Source organism: Equus asinus, chromosome 25 (genome assembly GCF_041296235.1).
Source record: "Equus asinus isolate D_3611 breed Donkey chromosome 25, EquAss-T2T_v2, whole genome shotgun sequence".
NCBI lineage: Eukaryota > Metazoa > Chordata > Mammalia > Perissodactyla > Equidae > Equus > Equus asinus.
The window spans coordinates 55,023,642-55,042,159 of NC_091814.1; the positions used below are offsets into that span (position 1 = coordinate 55,023,642).

The 18,518-nt window shown below is 47.1% G+C and overlaps 1 protein-coding gene across 12 annotated transcripts in view; it reads right to left on the minus strand.

Moving 5' to 3' along the window:
• The window catches only part of SRGAP2 (SLIT-ROBO Rho GTPase activating protein 2), a 236,382-nt gene that overhangs the window by 42,038 nt on the left and 175,826 nt on the right, over window positions 1-18,518 (minus strand). For 8 of the 12 annotated variants that reach the window (XM_014829094.3, XM_044758283.2, XM_044758282.2 and 5 more), the window contains 4 exons: window positions 14,832-15,056; window positions 11,010-11,111; window positions 9,805-10,002; window positions 800-884 (listed from right to left, as the gene is read on the minus strand). In XM_014829094.3, coding sequence (XP_014684580.1) covers window positions 800-884; window positions 9,805-10,002; window positions 11,010-11,111; window positions 14,832-15,056 — 610 coding nt within the window. The remainder of the gene's footprint in view (window positions 1-799; window positions 885-9,804; window positions 10,003-11,009; window positions 11,112-14,831; window positions 15,057-18,518) is intronic. The other 4 variants (XM_014829103.3, XM_070497096.1, XM_070497093.1 and 1 more) reach the window with 1 other exon arrangement.

An 18,518-nucleotide genomic window follows, 5' to 3' on the forward strand; every position in this document is an offset into this window, starting at 1 on the left:
GCAGGCGGGGTCGGGCATTCGGAGGCATCCCCAACCTGGGAACCCCATTCCTCAAAGGATGCTGAGAGCCAGGCAGGAGACCTGGGCAAGGTGCCAAAAACCCCAGCGAAGCTTCGCTTTCAACCTTCGCCTTCTGTTTGACAGCAGAGGAGAGAAAGTCCAGAGAGCCAGTCCAGTTCTCTGCCTTGCTACTTTCCAGGGTCTGGTTAAAATCATCCTATGAGACCAGACAGTGCATTCAGCACCATGGCCCCAGCATGGCCAAGGCAGAGAGAGGGCTTCCACTTAGCATCAGGACCCTTCAAAGCAGAAGGAAATCGATGCTCTACCTTGACGCTACCGAGAGCAGCAGCCTGCCCGTCACCCCGGCCTGTGAGAAGCCTCTCCTCTCCTCAGAGCAGCTGGGTTTCTCACCCCACAGCTCCTTACCTTCTGGCTCCAGCCTCAGTCCTGCCACAGAGGAGCAAGAGTTTTAACCAAGTGTCTGGAGAATCAATGACCCCGTCAGCCCCTTCACTCCAATCGCGGCAGAGGAGGCGAGGGTGGGAGACTGGGTGGAGAGCAGGCACGCTCCATTTAAACAAGTGGATGATGCACATTAGTGCTTCATTAAGCACTGGCCTTCCCCCATTACTCAAGCAGTCATTTGGGGCCTGTGCTTCCACATCAAACAGGCTAGGCAAAGAAATGCATTCATACAAGATCGGGCCCATGTGGCTTAGGATGGAGCTTCAGCGGTACAGCTCAGGGCTCGGCCTTCCCCTCATTGCCAAACCTCCAGCAGAACTCCCACACTCACTTTCTCCTAGGGTTTTCTGGAGAAGGTCATGCTTGGCTTGCAGCTTGGTGATGAGGTTCCTGCCCTCCAGGTATTCCTTCATTTTCTGTAAGGGAGGAGGAGGAAAAAGAGCAATAAGCCTCCTGAAGAAAAAAAAATTACAGATGCCCAGCTGTACAATTCCCTTTTTAAGAGGGTTTTTGGTTTCTGACTCAAATTCCACCAGGTCCATTTTTTATTTCTTTAAGGCCCTGAGCATCTGGGAGCCGCTGATTTTCATGGTGGATTAGTATCCCGATCTATGTTTCCTGGGAGCTCCATATAGGCCAGTGTCAGAATCTGTCTCCTAGAACCCCTCCCCCATCTCTTCCAGTTCCAGCAGAGAAGAACAGGAGGAGTGGATGGATTCACCGAGCCCTGGTCTTCTCGGTATGAGGACACACACCCGCTACTTGTCACCTCCACTGACATCCAGGCCTGCCCGGCCCCACCCAGTGTGCATTCCATCACACCAGGAGCAATGCCAAGGGCAGGCTCAGCCACTGCCTCAGCTGCAAGCCCGGCAGCCGAGCATCTCTGTCTGAGCCATGTCTTAATCAGCCTCCTCCTCTATTTTGCACGGAGTCTTGGTGGAAAGCTTGGGATTTCTAAGCACTCAGGGCGGGGCTGCCAGCCCCCACCTGCATGCACACATACTGGTGCCTCCAAACACAAGATGAGGTTATGGAAATTCCATCCCATCTGCTCTAACAGTCAAAATACAATTGCTGTGCTGCATTTTTTATCTGACCCCTCTCAACCTTTGTCTGCCCAATGAGCGACTATATGCCCCCAGGGACAATTCACCAAATTTTCAAAACAACCTTATGGTCTATTATTATCATTATCCCCATCTTACGGATGAGGGCTCTGAGGTCTGGAGAGATTTGTTGCTCAAGGTCAAACAGTGAGAGAATGTTAGAGCCAGTATCCAAACATATGTAGCTTGACGGTACAATGTGTTCTCCTGACCATTATGATAACACGCTCTATCCACTGTGGTACAGAGCAGGAGAAGGAGAGAAGCAGAACAAAACTTCATAGTATTAATTCTTCATATATGTGTAGCAATGTACAAGTCTTCAGAGCACTTCAACACATATTCTCTCATTTGACACTCAGGATAACTCCGCACGGCACATTAGGGAAGACATCATTATTTCCTTATTACAGATGAGAAGACGATGCTGGAGAAGGGAGTGTTAAATAAATTACTACTCTTGTGAGCCAGGACGTGGGGGTGCTAGGCCTGGAGCCCTGGCCTTTGGACTAGACGCTCTGCCCGCCAGCCCGTCCCGGGATCTCAGTTTGCCTCGGCTGTCTCCCGATGCAGGGCTTCATCCGCTGGCTCAGGGGTCCTCGGCCCAGGAGTAAACTCAGGCAAAATGGCAGTGTCCCCCAGAGCGTGACCCGGAGAGCACGGGGATACACGACACAGCTGAGGGGGTAAGTGGATCAGACATTTAAATTGTAATAGTTCTTTCTTTTAATGCATTAGGAAAAAAGTATAATTATACATCAAGCCTCTGATTTTATGGCTATTACCACTTAGGGTGAGGGCAGGAAGAAAAGGTGACAAACTGTAGTTACTTTTACTCGGTACCTTTCTATACAGTGTGAACTTTTAACCAAGAGCGCGCTTCTCACTCTCGCGGAAAACAAAGAAAAGAAGCCTGCTTTCTCTGACACGCACCTCCTGGCCTCCGTGCTCATCCAGACACTCCTGTGCCTCCCTCTGCAGTTCTCCATGACGGCACTTCTCACACAGACCGTTACTACTCACCAGCCTTTCTCTCTCGACTGCCTCCTCCCTAGGGTCAGACCACAGCACCCATCATTCTCTGCATCCTGATGCTTGGTACTGTGCCCAGCACATAGGAGACACTCAATACGGTAGTCTCCCTTATCCATGGTTTCACTTTGTGCAGTTTCAGTTACATGCAGTCCAGAAATATTAAATGGAAAAGTCCAGAAATAAATAATCGCAAGTTTCAAATTGCACACTATTCTGAGTAAAGTGATGAGATCTGGCGCCATTCTGCTCTGTTCCCCCCGGGCTGTGAAGTATCCTTTAGATGGATCCCCAACCACTGACACCGTCTGCTCCTGACCCAACATCGACGGGGTCATGGCTCGAGGGCCCTCCTTCTGACCTATCATCAGAAGGTCAGCAGTGGCCTAGCGCTACACACGATGCCAACTTCACCTCACTTAACCTCATCTCGCAGGCGCCGTATCATCTCATGTCATCACAGAACGAAGGGTGAGTGTAGCACAGTAAGATATTTTGAGAGCGAGATCGCATTCACACAACTTTTTTTACAGTATATTGTTATAATTGTTCTATTTTATTATTAGTTATTGTTGTTAATCTCTTACTGTGTCTAATTTGTAAATTAAACTTTATCATAGGTATTTTGTATAGGAAAAAACATAGCATCTGTAGGGTTTGGTACCATCCAGGGTTTCAGGCACCCACTGGGGGTCTTGGAACATATCCCCGCGAACAACGGGGAGCCTTCCCTGGCAGTCACAAAGCCAGCCTCTAAGTGTGCCCCGATACTCTAAATTACGTATAAGACAAGCCCTAGACCAAATCGTCTCTGTTGCTTTACTCTGCTCCTTTGTGCTTTTGCATGAGAACATTTGCATGAAAATAGGCTCCCTTGTCACCTTCCCCTTTCCATCTGCTCCAGCTGCCAGCTCACCTGCTGTCACCCTTCCTTGGGTGATATCCTAACCCCCACCGATGCCTAACTTGGAACAGTGAGGCCTGGAACAGCATTTCAGGGCCCAGAGGTGAGAAACCTGCAGGAAATATCCGCTGCTGACATCTGAGCCCTCAAAGGCCCCTCTGTGGAGGGTTATCCCAGGAGACTCTAAAGATCTCCTAACGAGGAAAAATTCCCCAAGAAAAACCGTAACTGTTACAAGACCAGACTGCTCAGAAAACGGCCAAAATTCTGAAAGGAGACGGATGCAAATTCCTTCCTCTCACTCATGTTTCTACTTGTGATTCCAGAAATATTCTTTCATTCACATTCACAGTTCACTAGTTAACTCTGGCTGTCACTCGATGAACCATTAAAATAAATAACAATCTCATAAAGGGGTATGATGGATTACCTTTGCAGCTTCCATTAAATCCTGAAGGATCAAAAACTACATCAAGGTTGACCTGCATCCCTGAAACTGGAAACAGTGGTTGGAAGTTTTCCATCTAGGTAAGCTGGGTGTGGGAAGGCAAAGGCAGCCTAGAGTTCACAGGCGTGTTATTTACCAGGGTCCTACCCTGCCCACAAATACGCACTCATCTGTTTGAGAGAGAAGCTGCCAGAAACACCCTGGCCTCTACCGGTGGAAACGAGTTAGAAGACTTCAGGTGCTGCTGACCAGAACACGCCCAGAAAGGAGCCAAGACATCTGACGGTAAGGGAAGAAAAGGTGGCTTTTTGGTGATTTCTGGAGACCAGGGGGCCAGGAAAAGAACTGTTTATGTGTTATCTCAAAATCTCTTCCCTGGGCAGTAAGGGTGAGTTTCCTTATTTAAAGCATGGTCCAATATGAGGCAACTCATTTCAATTTCATTCCACTCCCGGCACCCTGCTCCCCTCACAAACACGCCAAAGTATAGTGATGGCCCGGAGTCTTTTTCAATGGAGGAGAAAAGAGAGGGCAGCGTTCTATTCTAGATCACCAAAATAAAATCAAATTCCTAAAATACAGTCTGACGGGTGCCACGCATCTCCTCCAAACTTCGCACTCAGTATTATCAACACTGAGAATTGCTTCCAAAAGGAGGAAGGGAGGCAAAGCGTCTATTGAGTGGTTTTGCTTTTGTGCTACTGTGAACCTTCAGTTCAGTTTTTATGATCTCGTTAACGTATTTCTTAATAATTCCTAATTGGTCATTAACCGTGAGCACTGGGTTTTATTTATTGAAAAATATTACTGTAACAGTTTTTCTTTCTGAGCCCTCCCTGACAGACATTTCAGTTGCAGTAAAATGAAAAAGCCTGAGCTGGCATATTCCAGTCCTACCACTTACTAACTCTTCTGACATTGGCCAAGCCACTTAAGTCCCAGAATCTTCGTTTCCCCATCTGAAAAATGGGGATAACATCTTTTTCACAAGGTTGTTGAAGATGAAATAGGATAACAAGCATGCCTGTGACTATGAGCACGGGATGTGGCAACTAGCAACCGGGTACTCAAGTCTTCCATACTCCTGAGCCACCTGCTCAATTAACCGAAAAACAGTCCTTCCCTAAACTGCTCTGCTTTGTGCTAACACATGGGACAGCTGAATCAAAGCAGGTTTCTGGCCTTTAAAAAAATACTAAGAGGGGCTGGCCCGGTGGCACAGCGGTTAAGCTCGCACGTTCTGCTTCAGCAGCTCTGGGTTCACCGGCTCAGATCTCGGGTGCCGATCTACATACTGCTTGTCAAGCCATGCTGTGGGCATGCTGTGGCAGGCGTCCCACATGAAATAGAGGAAGATGGCACCGATGTTAGCTCAGGGCCGGTCTTCCTCAGCAAAAAGAGGAGGATTGGTGGCAGATATTAGCTTAGGACTAATCTTCCTCAAAAAAAAAAAACCACTAGTAAGAGGCGTGAGAATATTTTCAAATTTAATTTTTCAATACCTCTTCCCTTTCAATACAGTCTTACCATGGAAGTAAAAAACTCACGGACTTTGCTTATGCCTTAGATGTAATCTGTGTGAACCCAAGGCCACAAGTATCTACCGCAGCAAAGGGGCAGGGTGGGTAGAAGAGTGAGCTATGCCTAGTCAGTCCCGTGCCCAGAGACACACAGATGTCATTATTGTGGCTGCTTCCCCACCAGCCAGGCACACTGACATTTCCCCTCCTCCCCATCAATTTTTAAAGCAGGAAACAGCTGTCAGACAGAATATATAATAGTGCAACCCTTTAAACAGGAGTCTCTTTCCCCACTTCAACTGACAGGGCAGGGCATTCACTCATTTGTACCTGCTTAGCACATGTTTGCTGAGTGCATGCAGGAGAATAACAAGCTAAAATAGGGCGTGGACCACAGTTCCAAGTCTAGAGGTTGAGAGAACTGCCCACTGGCCAAGGTACCATCTCCTCTCCTATTACCCTACCCAATTCTGCCCCCGGGACTTCAGGCAGTCTAGCTTTGTTTATCAGCCATAATCCTTAACCCCTTCCCCATTCCATCCCTGTACAAGGAAATACTTAGGAGAAGTGCCAGCCTTATAAAGCTTTGACCATCCTTGTCTAAACAGTGACCGTTTCTGCCCATGAACAGTGAATTCGTCAGATAAATGATGGTACATCCAACCATGCAATGAATTTCTGTGCCATTAAAACAGGAGACAGAAATTTCAGGACTAATATGAAAATAATATCCAAAGTAAATTAAGTGAAAAAAGCAAAGGGCAGTATGAGTGGTACACTTCTATTTATTTTATTTCATTGCATTTCTAACGTAATTCTACTGTGTTAAAGGGTATGTCAGTGGTAGTCTATGCACAGATCTCTGGAAGGTCAGAGAAGAAACTGGTTTCAATCACTGGCAGAGAGGAGGCGAGGCGGGGGTCAGGGATGGGTAGAAGCTTGGCATTTTTCTGTATGCTCTTTTGAAATTTTTGCACCTTTAAATAAATCTATTTTTTAACAATCACAGTGAAAAACGGCAATGGGGAAAAAAGTAGACTGCTGATTGAGTATCATAGAAGATGAGTACACAAAGCCAAGGAGATCAGATGGGGAAGTGGGTCCTCACTCAGGGCAGAGGAGAGGAGGGGCCTTCCTTCCCCTGGGCTTCTGCAGGTGCAGAGAGAAGCCTGCGGCCTGACAACAGGAGCCCAGAGTTCTACTTTCAGCTCCTGCTGGGCTCCCTGGGAGCTACTCATCCTCTCTAAATTTGAGATTTTTTTTTTAAACTTTCAAATGAGAAGGTTTTGTTTAGATGAATTTTAAAAGTCACGTCAAGTTTTAAAATTCCATGATTATTTTCCTAGGACTCCCACAAATGACTGACCTTTATAGGTCATGCTTCAAATTTCCAACTGATGTCATCTGGGTAGATCGGTCAGACAAGCAGAGAGCAGTTGGGAAAGCTTTCCCAGCAGCCCTCTGGGAGCCCAGGCACCCACCTAGCAGTCAAAGCCACAGCAAGGGCCCTCTTCCCCACTTTCCAGAAGAAGGGAGGAGCTTCTAGGATGCACCTTTCTGACGTTTTTGAAGGGCACAGGGAAACATACGGGCAACATTTGTGGAGGCGACAGACTGAAAAGCACGCCCGCAGTTGTGCTGGTTTGTATGGTTGGCAAGCACAGGCAGCCATCCTGTTTAACACGCACACCCCTGTCCCTGAATGTCTGTTTCACCAAAAAAAAGTCCTTTTATCATGAAATGAATTATCTGACACATTCCAAGCACCAGTCACGAAAATGATGAACTCTCCTGTAAACGCGTTACTAGACAAGCCCAGACAAAAAACTTCCCTCTTAGCCAAGGAAATCTGCACACAATTTCGATAAGTAGCACTACGGCCACAAAAGACAGGAAATGGGTTAGAGGACATCAATGCATTCAGACAGAGGCGAATGGGTGGGCAGGATCTGAGAGGTCACCAGCTTGAATATGGTCATCTCTGCTCTTACTAAAGGTCAACTTTGAATACGAATGTTATAGCTTCATTTAAAGCCAAAAAACAATCTGACAGTCTTAGATACAGATTTTTATTCCCAAAATTTTTTAAAATTATTATTATTTTTTGCGAGGAAGATTGTCGCTACACTAACATCTGTTCCAATCTTCCTCTATCTTATGTGGTATACTGCCACAGTGTGGCTTGATGAGTAGTGCTAGGTCCACGCCTGGGACCCGAACCTGTGAACCCCGGGCCATGGGAGCGGAGCGTACAAACTTAACCACTATACCACCGGGCTGGCCCCGAAAACTTCTTAGTTAATCAAACAAATGGAAATCTTCTGCAATGTAATGCGATTGGGTCACTTAAGTAGTGCGATATCTAAGCAGTCCAGACAGACCAGCCAAACAATCCTATTATTAAAAGCCTCTGGAGTGCTCAACAAGCTCCTGAGATAATGCAGCTTGGGGTGGCACACAGCCCTCACCACAGGCAAGTTCTCCCAGCGTCCTCCGCGGGTTTCTGCACGCCTTTAAGCCTTAGCACACGCTGCTCTTTCCTCAAGGAGTGCCCTCTCCTCTCGATTCACTGCCTGGCTCACTCATCCTTCAAAATCACACACAAAAATCACTTTGTGTGTGATGGGTCCCCAACTCCATTCATCCTGGTTGCCATTCACGTACAAGTGCATGTATGCATTTAAAAAATTTTATATATATTTTTTGATTACAAAAATCAATCTGTCATAACAGTTTAGAAATACACAAAGTAAAAGTGAAAAGTTCCCCCTTCACATGCCGGGTCCCATCGCTCCCCTCTTCACTGGGCACTCTCAGCATTCCCAGTGTAAGCACAGTGTTGGGCACACAGTGGGTCCTCAATAAACAACCAATGAGTAATTTAACGTCAATAAATAAATTAATAATGATGATGTGATAAACTTTTGGCATTTACTGAGTACAAACAAGGAGGTGTGCTAAATATTTTACAAAAATTAATGAAGGAGCCAAAATGTCATTCCATTCTCTGTACAGATTTTCGTATTTTACTCATAAATAAATTTGAAGATTGCTATAATTAAATTACTTAGAAAAATATTAATCATTTGTTAAATGAAAGCAGATTATATGTTCAGATATGTGTTTGTTAATGCATAGAAAAAAGACTGGAAGGGAATATACCCTAACACTATTATTTCTAGGTAGTGGGATTATGGATGATTTTTATTTTCTTCTCTTTGCTTCAAAATTTTACATAATAAGCATGTTTTGTTTTGTATAACAAGAAAAAACGTTATTTTAAAAGAATAATACTGTTAAATCACTCCCTCTCAACAGTCTTCTTCAGGATAAAAAATAATCTGAATTCTGAGCTTAACTAAGTAAAAAACCAGATTTTTTTTTTAAAGATAACAAATCACTAGTATTCTCAACAGAGAAAGGGCAGTGTTCAAAGAAGAATTAAAGAAATTGTTCTAGTTGGAGGAAAAATTCAATTTACTGCATGCCGACTGTATTTCTTGACTGAAAAACAAGTTAATTCCTCTCATTCAGAATCAGTATGAATATTCACTGGCTATATTTCATCTCACATCTGCAAACTTAATTTCTCCTTTCTTGGTCATCAGAAGATTAGGAAATAAATTTTAGTTCAGGCAATAAATCCTACTTGGCAAGCTCAAAATAACTTAATTATCAAAAAGCAGCACCAAAGACCAGCCAGCAACCCTCCAAAGGACTGTTAACACTACTTAAAAAAAAATGGGTCCATCTGTCTAAAAGAAGACTGGGAGATACGTGAGTGACAAAATACAACATTCTAGAATTTTCTGCAAACCAACAATGCTGCACGTTACCTGCCGCTTTGAATTTTAGCAGTAATCACGAAAAAATAATGTCCCATCAACAAAAATTATAAAATAACGTCATCACGTCAACCAGAAGAGACTACAGACTTTAAAAACAAGATATGTGTTAGCCAGAATATTTGGATGTAGTTCCCAAGAACCAAGAGATGAAGTCCCCCTTTCATGATCCCCTACGGCTGAGAAGGAAACCTTCAAACAGAAGCCTACTAGCTGCTTAAAAAATTCTTAAAAAAGAAAATCTTCTTGGTCGTGTGCTTGGGAGCATTCTTTCTCTTGGAGGTCCCTGTCAGATAGATATGATTTGTAAATGTTTGTGCCTTTAAGTGTAGGTATGGTCTCTGAATACGCCCAGATCCAAATCCAGGATATTCAAAGACTGTCCTTCAGACAATTGACAAAGGACTCTGGGTTCCAAATCTCCCCTGTGTGCTGCAGTGCCCAAAGATGATCTTTAAAGGCCACTGAGCTCCCTCACCGTGAAATAGAACTGCTCTGTCTCTTGCTGGTTGGCTCTCCTCTTGGCGATGCTGGGCTTGCTCATGAAGGTTTCTGAGACCGTGGACTTGACGGACTCCATGGAGTTGCTGTACTGGAAGCAGTCAGACACGTCAAAATCCTCGACAGTCACAATGTCCTGGATGGTCTGCAGAGTGGCCTCCATTGTCTTCTTTACCTGCCACGACAAGGGTCAACATAATGCATGAGGAGCAGGCTGCAATACCGCAGGAGATGGAGAAGCTGGGAGAAGTGGGAGAGGAGTAGGCTGAGGAAAGAGGGAGGGTGCTGTCACAGGATGCAGCTCTGCTTCCCATCAGACGATGCTAAGTGACTGATAAACATCACATGGACTCTGTTACAGGGTGCTCCTCTCTCCCGTGAGGACATAAAAGCCACCACCTGCTTCATGCTACATATTTGACCCAGCTCTTTTATTTAATGTTTACTTTTTAAATTTAATATCAGCTCTTGGCTCTAATGGAAGTGCTAAGGGAGAGAGAACGAAACAAATCCAAACCATCGCCATCATATAAAGAGCTCGTTAAAATGTAAGATGGGCTAGAACCCAGGTTCTGTTTTGTGACCTTCAAAGAATCGATGAGCTTGTTTCCCCATTTGCAAACTAAGTGAGCCACCCCTAGTCCTTCTGAATCTCAGCAAAACTTACTGAGATGCCAGGTAACTTGAAATCATGCGGGCTCAAAAGAAAGGAGCTGAATAATCAATCATACTGCCCTTTTGAGTTGGTTGTTGAAAGCCCAGAAGAAAGCCACTCTTTTCTAAGAGGACGGAGATGTTTGAAGTGTCAAAGTCAAAGGCCTCTGTTTGTTTGAAAATGCTGGAAAAAGCCAAGCATGAGGGGGTGGTTTCAGAGACACAATATTGTTCACACAGCTGCCAAGTGCCATTTTGATTAAATGTGTAGTAGAAGGGGGAAAAAAAGTATTTTGCAAAAGCTCAAAATAGAGCTCAACCTTTGGCAATGCAAGAGTCACTTCCTGGAGTTCAAGGGCAGGATGTAGCAGAGGGGGAAAATCCAAGCCTACATTTGGCTAGGAAATGTCTGCAGCAGCCCGGACATTCTCTGCATGCTCCTTCCACCTGCTCCCAGATGGGCAGCAGCAAGAGGTTTGCTGGGGAAACTCAGAGGATGGCTCTGAGCCTCCTAAGCAAGAAACTCACCTCTTCATTCTCAATCTTCAGGGTGGATAAGCGAGACTGCAGTTGTTGGCATCTCTGGACCAGCTCACTCTGGACAGGCTGCTGGGCACAGAGCTGGGAAGCCTGCCAAAAGCAATACTAGGTCAGGAAGAGGACACAGTTCTTTCGGTGGTTCCAGAGTCCCGTTACCGCTAATAAAGCTATACATATTCAAGCTGTAAGGCTCAGTTTCTTTGTTAAAACAAAGTCCAAAGCCAAAGTTTGTGGACCTCCTCCAGGACCAAACAGCACAAGGAGGGAATGAGAAGTGGGACCTGTTTGGAAAGACCAGGTCTCTCCTTTTGGAGCCCACCTGTAGGCTAGTGCTTGGCAGGGGCAGGTCTACACAGGGTCTGTGGCTCCATGGAAGTGGGAGTTAGGCCAGAGAAGAGTGCCTTGGGCAGCCCCAGCTCCAGACACACAATGCTTTGGCACAGTGAGGATTTCCTGCTGGAGGTCCAAGTGGCCACCTCTCTGACCCCTCCTTCATCTCCCTTCACACACCAGAGCAAAAGCAGGAGAGAAGTGGGTCAGGAGGCTAACCTGCCACTGTCGGCAGCAAGCATGTGCTTATAAATCTGGGCCGTGCCTGAGAGCTCTGACTCAATCAGAGAAAGTGTGAAGCCAGGAACAAGTCCACAGGCTATGCCAGGAAGCCCTAGAGGGCATGGAATCTGGTGGAACTTGGCATTTTCAAGGAGCCATCATTTTATTCCAGGTCTCCACCAGATCTGTCTGGGGAAGAAGGCTGCGCTTCCCCCAAGGATCACTGTCAGCAAGCTTTTCCCTGTGTGAAGGGATGGCTGGGCCTCTGTCTCCTGATGAGGGCATGGCTATAGCCTGGGCATGAGGTCACCCACAATTCCAAGGATGACAGACGAAGAACAGAAGGCTGGCAGATTGGAAGCAGTACTCGCGTGGAGGCAGCTCCTGTCACCTTGCCACCATGTGTCCCATAGCCTCTTGTCTGTAGAGAGACATCTGGAGAGAACTGGCCCCCTTCTTCCCCAGCAATGAATGGGCACATCCACATGCCCAGATTACTCTCTTTCTTGAAAAGACAAAACCTCTCTTCAAATGGAGGGGCTGGAACTTGACCTTTTCCTCCACTGGCTTTTAAGTTCCCAAATGACTTGACCTCCTCCCCCGGCTGAGAGGCTGGCCTGAGCCAGCTCTCAGATCGGGAGAGCTGACTTCACTCTGGCTCTTGGATAAGCAGACACAATGGAGAAAGCTCGGTGGCCAGGACGGGTTAGCGCCAAGAGTGAAACTCTCAGGCTGTCTGATGTCACCGGTCAGGCATCCAGAGCCCCACAAGCCTCTGGGGGCACCAAGAGTAGAGCCAAGCGCCTCCTCCTAGTACATGTGAGAGAGCTTGGCATCAATTCATGTGCAGAGCACCCTGGAACACCAGTCAGTGTGGAGCCTTGGCCAATTTCAAGGCTTCTGGTCAAAATGCCACCAGTACTTTGGCCCTAGTTCAAGGACTTCCAGGCAGCTCCCTCTTGTTGCCTCTACAGTCTACAGACAACCCATAGTGATGGGGATAGACTAGCTGCACGGACCAAGAAGGACTCGGCCTCTCATCTCTTTTCATTTTCCACTCATATGTCAGCTAGGCTGGAATGTGGAACCTTTGCAAGATCTAGGACTGGCCCTGGTCCCTACCTGGATCAGCCGCTGATCAGCTATACTGCACAAAGGGAAGGCCTCAGTAAAAGAGTGAACTATTGATTTTTAAAGTAACCCACACCTAGCAGGTAAGAATTGTGGGAAAACCACCTCCCTTACTGTTGCCTTAAGAAGCAGCAGAGCTGCTGATGCATGCTTTGGCAGTGGTTCTCTACCGGGGTGCAAGGTAATGCATTCCAGCTGTGTTCTGGAGGATGGAAATGAGGCTCTGACAGAGAGAGGAGGGGGCCTGAGCACCCAGCATTTGGATTCCCCCTTTATAGAGACAAGCTGTTTGGCTCAGAAGGCAACTCAGTCAACACCAGAAAATGTATTGCTCCACTCAGCTGGTCCCCAAGTTCCAATGATTCTTGGGAAGGAATCTCAGTGACAGCTGGAGAAGGGGCTTGGAAGGCAAGTTGCGCCAGAAGCCAGGGCAGGTGAGGAATGGGACTTCCTGGGGCTTGGTGACACCCCTTCCCCCTACTCTAATTGCACATGCTGCCATCTCACTTCCCCATCTGTTCAGACACTGACATTTCCTAAGCCACAGCAATGGAAACAAATTGTAAATGGTTTGGTTTTCCCCAAGAAGGAGAGAAAAGAAATCAACTTCACATTTTTGTCTTTAGGATAAAAATGTCCCACTCTCCATAGTGGCCTATTGATGACAGTGAATCCTCTGGTACACTGAACAGTTGTCATTCTGGAGCAATGCTTTCCAAAGAGAGTTTGGACGCTAACCCTAATGGAAGTACCATTCCTGGTGAGAGGACATTGTTATTTTTTGGTCACCCAGCATCTGCCCCTCCTTCTTCTGGTGACTTTGGTCTGACTGCCCTCTGGGGGAACCTCCTACTCCGAAGTCAGGCCCCTGTGCTTTGGATGGGCTCTCCTCAACTCAGGGATGGAGCATGTGACCTCGGCATAAGCCCATTAGCCAACTGCAGATCCCCAGCCACAGGGACTGGCTCAGGGATAAGCACGTCACCCAATCAGACCAAGGAGACACAGTGAGAATTTTGTGGGGGCTTCTAGGAGGGAAAGCAAATATCTTTCTGTTGGATTTCAACCTACAAGGAGATAAGGCTGGAAATACAGTCACTTTGCCCCAACGGGATTAAGAGTCTATCTGAGAATGGAGCCAACACACAGCATCTTGAGCAGAGAGAGAAGAACTGAGTCTTGATAAAATTCCCTAAATCCTTGATAAAATTCCTAAATCCAACCATGCCTGAGGATCCATCCTGAGCTCCTCTGTTACCTAAGCCTACACATCCTCCTTCGGATTTAACCATGAGGTTACATGGCGGCTCCTACCCACAGGAATACGGCTGACGCTGATTTGTATGCACAGCCACCAGAAGTGGAACCACAAGATTCAGAGTAATGAAAACCAAGGAGCCTCTTGTTCCTCTCACTTTAGTTTATTTAGGTCCTTCTGGTTTCAGTCACTGAAGGCGAAAAGTCCAAACAAGGGCCCCCTGCTTATGTTCCCCTTCCTGGGCAACGAGCATCAGCCCTCAGGATGACACCTTAGCTCCTGTCCTTTCTGTAGGTACCCATTCCTTTCTGTTGAATACCCAAGCAAAATTGCACCTCTCATTTAATCTTCTAAACCCAAGACAATAGGATCCTTCAGAACTCTGCCAAACGACAGAAGATCACATCGTTACCTGCTTGGCCCTCCCCCCCGTCAAAAGCCCTTAGTGTCTGGCCCCATCTCAGCTTTCATTTCTTCTAGCCTTACCACTGGGAGGGCCCCCCCAACTCCCACTGCCACTTTCCCTTTCACCATACTGACTGGTTAGCAGTTTTTAGAACACACTTGCTGTTTTTCACCTGCTTTGGTCCTGCTGGTCCCTTTGGGAGCCCCTATGCATGCTTCTAACTTTCTCTCCACTCACTGTACTGTAAGCTCCCTGAGGGCTCTAATCTCCAACGTCTGCGGTCAAGCCTAGCAGACAGCAGGACTCAGTAGCTGTTTGCTGAATGAGTGGAATACACTTCACCCACCTGACAGGAAGCCAGCCCCAGGCCTCGCTCTTCCCACAATCACGCGGCCTCAGTGCAGTGAATCTCCAAGTGAGCTCAACCCCCTTGGAGAGCGTGGGAATGGGAAGAGGGCCTCACCATGTCCCCCATGTGGGGCTGGAACTCAAACTTCATAGGTGGGCAGAAGACACTGTTGTACATCTCCATGAGGCGCTGCTTGTCACTGGTGGCATCCAGGTTTTCTACAGCATTCTCGATGGCGTCCAGACCCTCGTGTTTGGACTGCTCCAGATTCAACTCAGCAGAGAGGAAGGTGCGTAGCGCCCGGTTCAAGCTAGCGTGGTAGCCCAAGTCACAACACTGCTGTGGGAACGAGAGGGCATGTGAGCAAGCCATGGACAGCCCCGAGGCTTGGGAAAAGGGGAGGGCAGCCCCAGGGAGATTTGACCAAGTCAATGAGACTGGCTGTGCAGCGAGAAGAAGGCTGACACTCTGACTTCCAAGATCTGGGTGAGGTTTCTCAGTTCTTGATTCTCAGTTCAATGGTTAAACACACCCTAGAAGACCATGAGGTGGTTAGAAGGAAGAAGGAAGGAGACTCATTAGGAAGGAAGGAAGAAGACTCCTTAGAAGGAAGAGGACTCATTAGGACAAAATGAAATGATTTCATTGTGCGCTGTGTAATGCCATTCGGTAACTACAAGAAGAGCTGAAAGTTAAAGGGAATCCTCTTCTATTTTGGAGTTTCTCTGGGGACACCATTGTAACAAAATTCAATAATAAAAATACAGCCTGCCATTCCCTGGGGGTTACTGCGGTTAAGTCACTACATACCAACCCATCCAGACCATTTCAGCATTCAGGGACCAGAAATCAGAAGTGCTACAAGAGCAGTTAATTTACACAAACTCAGAACTCTAGGTGGGAGAAGAAGAGCACAGGGGCTGACTGGCGGTCATCACGCCCACCAACTCCCCACGCTCTAGGCCAGGCCTCAGCTGCAGAGGAGGGTTACTGCACTAAAGCCCTGGCCCTAGAGACACTGCACTCGTAAGACTCAAAATTTCTAAATGTAAGTCTTACTGAAAAAATTCAGCTCATGTAAAGGATTCAGATTTTCTAAAGCAAGATGGAAAAAAAGTGGTGTGAAAGAGGCAATAGTACAAAAAAAGCACCGGCATGGGAAGTCAAGCGACCTCGGGAAAGCCACTCCCCATCCTCGAACCTGTTTCCTCGACTCTGAAATGAACACGTTTGGCCAGGTCAGCGGTTTTCAAGCTGCAGACCAGAACGCTGAGGCTCCGTGCCGCCGCTCAGGCTGCTCTCGAGAAGGGGGTAAAAGAGCAGCCCAACTAGTAGGACTTGGAGCCTCCTAGCCCTGCTTCAACCAAACCAGCTCTGCTCTGTTTTCTATTTAATATATTGGGATTCTATGTAAGGTCTGGTTTGAAGAAAGAATTCTTCTGCTAGAGAAAACGTCTAAAATACTTGAACTAAATGTAATTCCTACGGCTCTCCTTAGCCATGGCATTCCCTAACTCTATGACAATACTCCCCAGCCCTCCCAAAGGAAGCAAAGATCCAAATTCCTCGGCCATCCACTCTCCTCTCTACTGCTTAAGCAGCTTTGAGATCCAGCACCTGAGAAGAAACGCCAGAGAAGAACCCATGGAGAGAGTAAGACCGTCTGTCTCAGTGCCATTTCATTCCATAAGCAGGCATCAAATTAACTCTTCCCCCAGCTTTCTCCCTCATCACGAGCACACTGGAAGCGGCCGCTACTGGGGAAGCAAAAGCACGTGACGAGCCTGCTCCTCCCAGCATCTGACGAGAAGCTCAGCGACAGAGTGCCTGCCGGGTGGGGCTCTGGGTCCAGCGCCAACAGGCTCTGGCAGGTGCCTGGCTGCAGCGGAAGCACAGCAGTTACAGCCTAACTCCAGGCGGAGGATGGAGAGACATTAAATTCAGTTGGGAGTGAAGAGCAAATGGAAGCTAGACAAAAGCAGCTGATTGGGAGGCTGCACGTGCAGGGCCCCCTCCCCGGGAGATACTGGTCTACCCAGGCTGTCCTTGAACCTGTAAACTTTCCTGACTAGCTCCGTGTAGACCCTGATGATGAACCCTATGCCTGTAAATCTAATGAACAGAGTCACACCGCCCACAGGGCTGAGCAAGGGCGTGCGTGTGTGATTTCAGTGCAGGAGAGAATGAGGGGGAGGCAGGGCGCTCCTCAGAACCTTGACATATTTTTGGTACCTCCCCATTCCTCTCCATTCTCACTGCCTCTACTCTAATTCCCATCCTTACCATCTCATACCAGTGCTGTCTACCTTACTGTCCTAAATAAGGCTTTTATTACGCCACTCCCCTGCTGAAGAAACTGTAATAGCTCTCATTTTTTTCTAAAGGCAAGTCCTCAGGTTGGAAATTTAAAAATGCCCCTATTTACTAAGTGTGCTCACTATACGCCAGGCAGCACGCTAAGTGCTTTGCGTACATCTACATTTTAATCCTCACAACAACCCCAATGAGGTTGGTATCATCTTAATTTTCCAGGCTAGAAAGCTGAGGCTTAGTGACGTTAAGCAAGGTTAACAGCCAGAACAAACTGGAATCTGTCTTCAGTCTGACTGCCTAACATCCTCTCCCTCTATCTTCTTTAGACTCTTCTGCTCTAATCCAATGACATACTGTCTGTTTAGGGTCGAGTACTGGAAAAATGTAGCCTCAAATCAGCTGTGTGACTGTGAGCAAGCTACCTAACCTCTCTGAGCCTCAGATGGAGACAACATCAGCCTCAGAGGTTGTTGTGAGGCTGATAACAGGCAACAAATGTACATATATCTGGCCCCACTCAGACACTTACCAAACCTCAATCATCAATATTCCCAAATCCATTGACCTCTGCCCTCCAGCTGCCAGCATTCTCTCTGCTTGAAACGTCTCCCACTCCTCTCACTTGTTAGAATTGGACCCAATCTTCAAGATTCAAACCAAATCCCCAGCCTCAGGGAAGCCAGCCAGTCCTGCACCCCTGGCATATATTGATCTTGACGCCCACTCAGAACAACACTCATCTGCAGCCCCCATGTGACACAGAACACTCTCTATTCTGTGACTCGCCATTTCATATCACCCCAACGAGAAGGCAAACTTCAAGGCGGGCAGGGCCAGTGTCATTCCTTCTTTGTGTCCCTCACCATTAGGCCTTGCTCACAGCAGGCATTTAATAAACATCAGTTGATTAATTGCTGCCAGAAGTACAGATTGTAGCCTGTCAGGAAATAATCCACTTGGGCTGAACACTGATCTAAGTCAAGTGGGTAGATGTGGCCCCTGAAGCCTTTTGCTGTGCTTACTCTGTACAGCTATGGCAGGCGGGGAGCTCTCTCGGGCTGGCTCACTACCTCTGTGACAGGGCTCTTCTATAGCTTCTCTGTGCCAGTGAGGGAGGTCTGACTCACAACGTGCCCTCTGGCTCCTTCCCGCCTCCATCAACCACGGAGACTGAGAATTGGTTTTCTAGAGCCTTAGCTAGACACAGATCTGCAGGGCCAACAGCTGGAAACTGCAGCTTTAGCAAAGAAGCAATTTCTGGCAAGGTAGGTAAACGAGATTTGAATATTCCATCCGTGTTCTCAGGAGAATCCCAGTGAGTAGAGGCACAACATCATTTTGCTCACAATGGGGACAAAGTATGCTTTCCATGGCTTCCGATGAGTTCTGTGACCACGCCGGGCTCCCCTGGCCATTTCTGGGTTATATAAATGTTTGATGAAAACTCTCTCAGGGGAAATCAAATTTTTATAAGAATTTAATGATAGC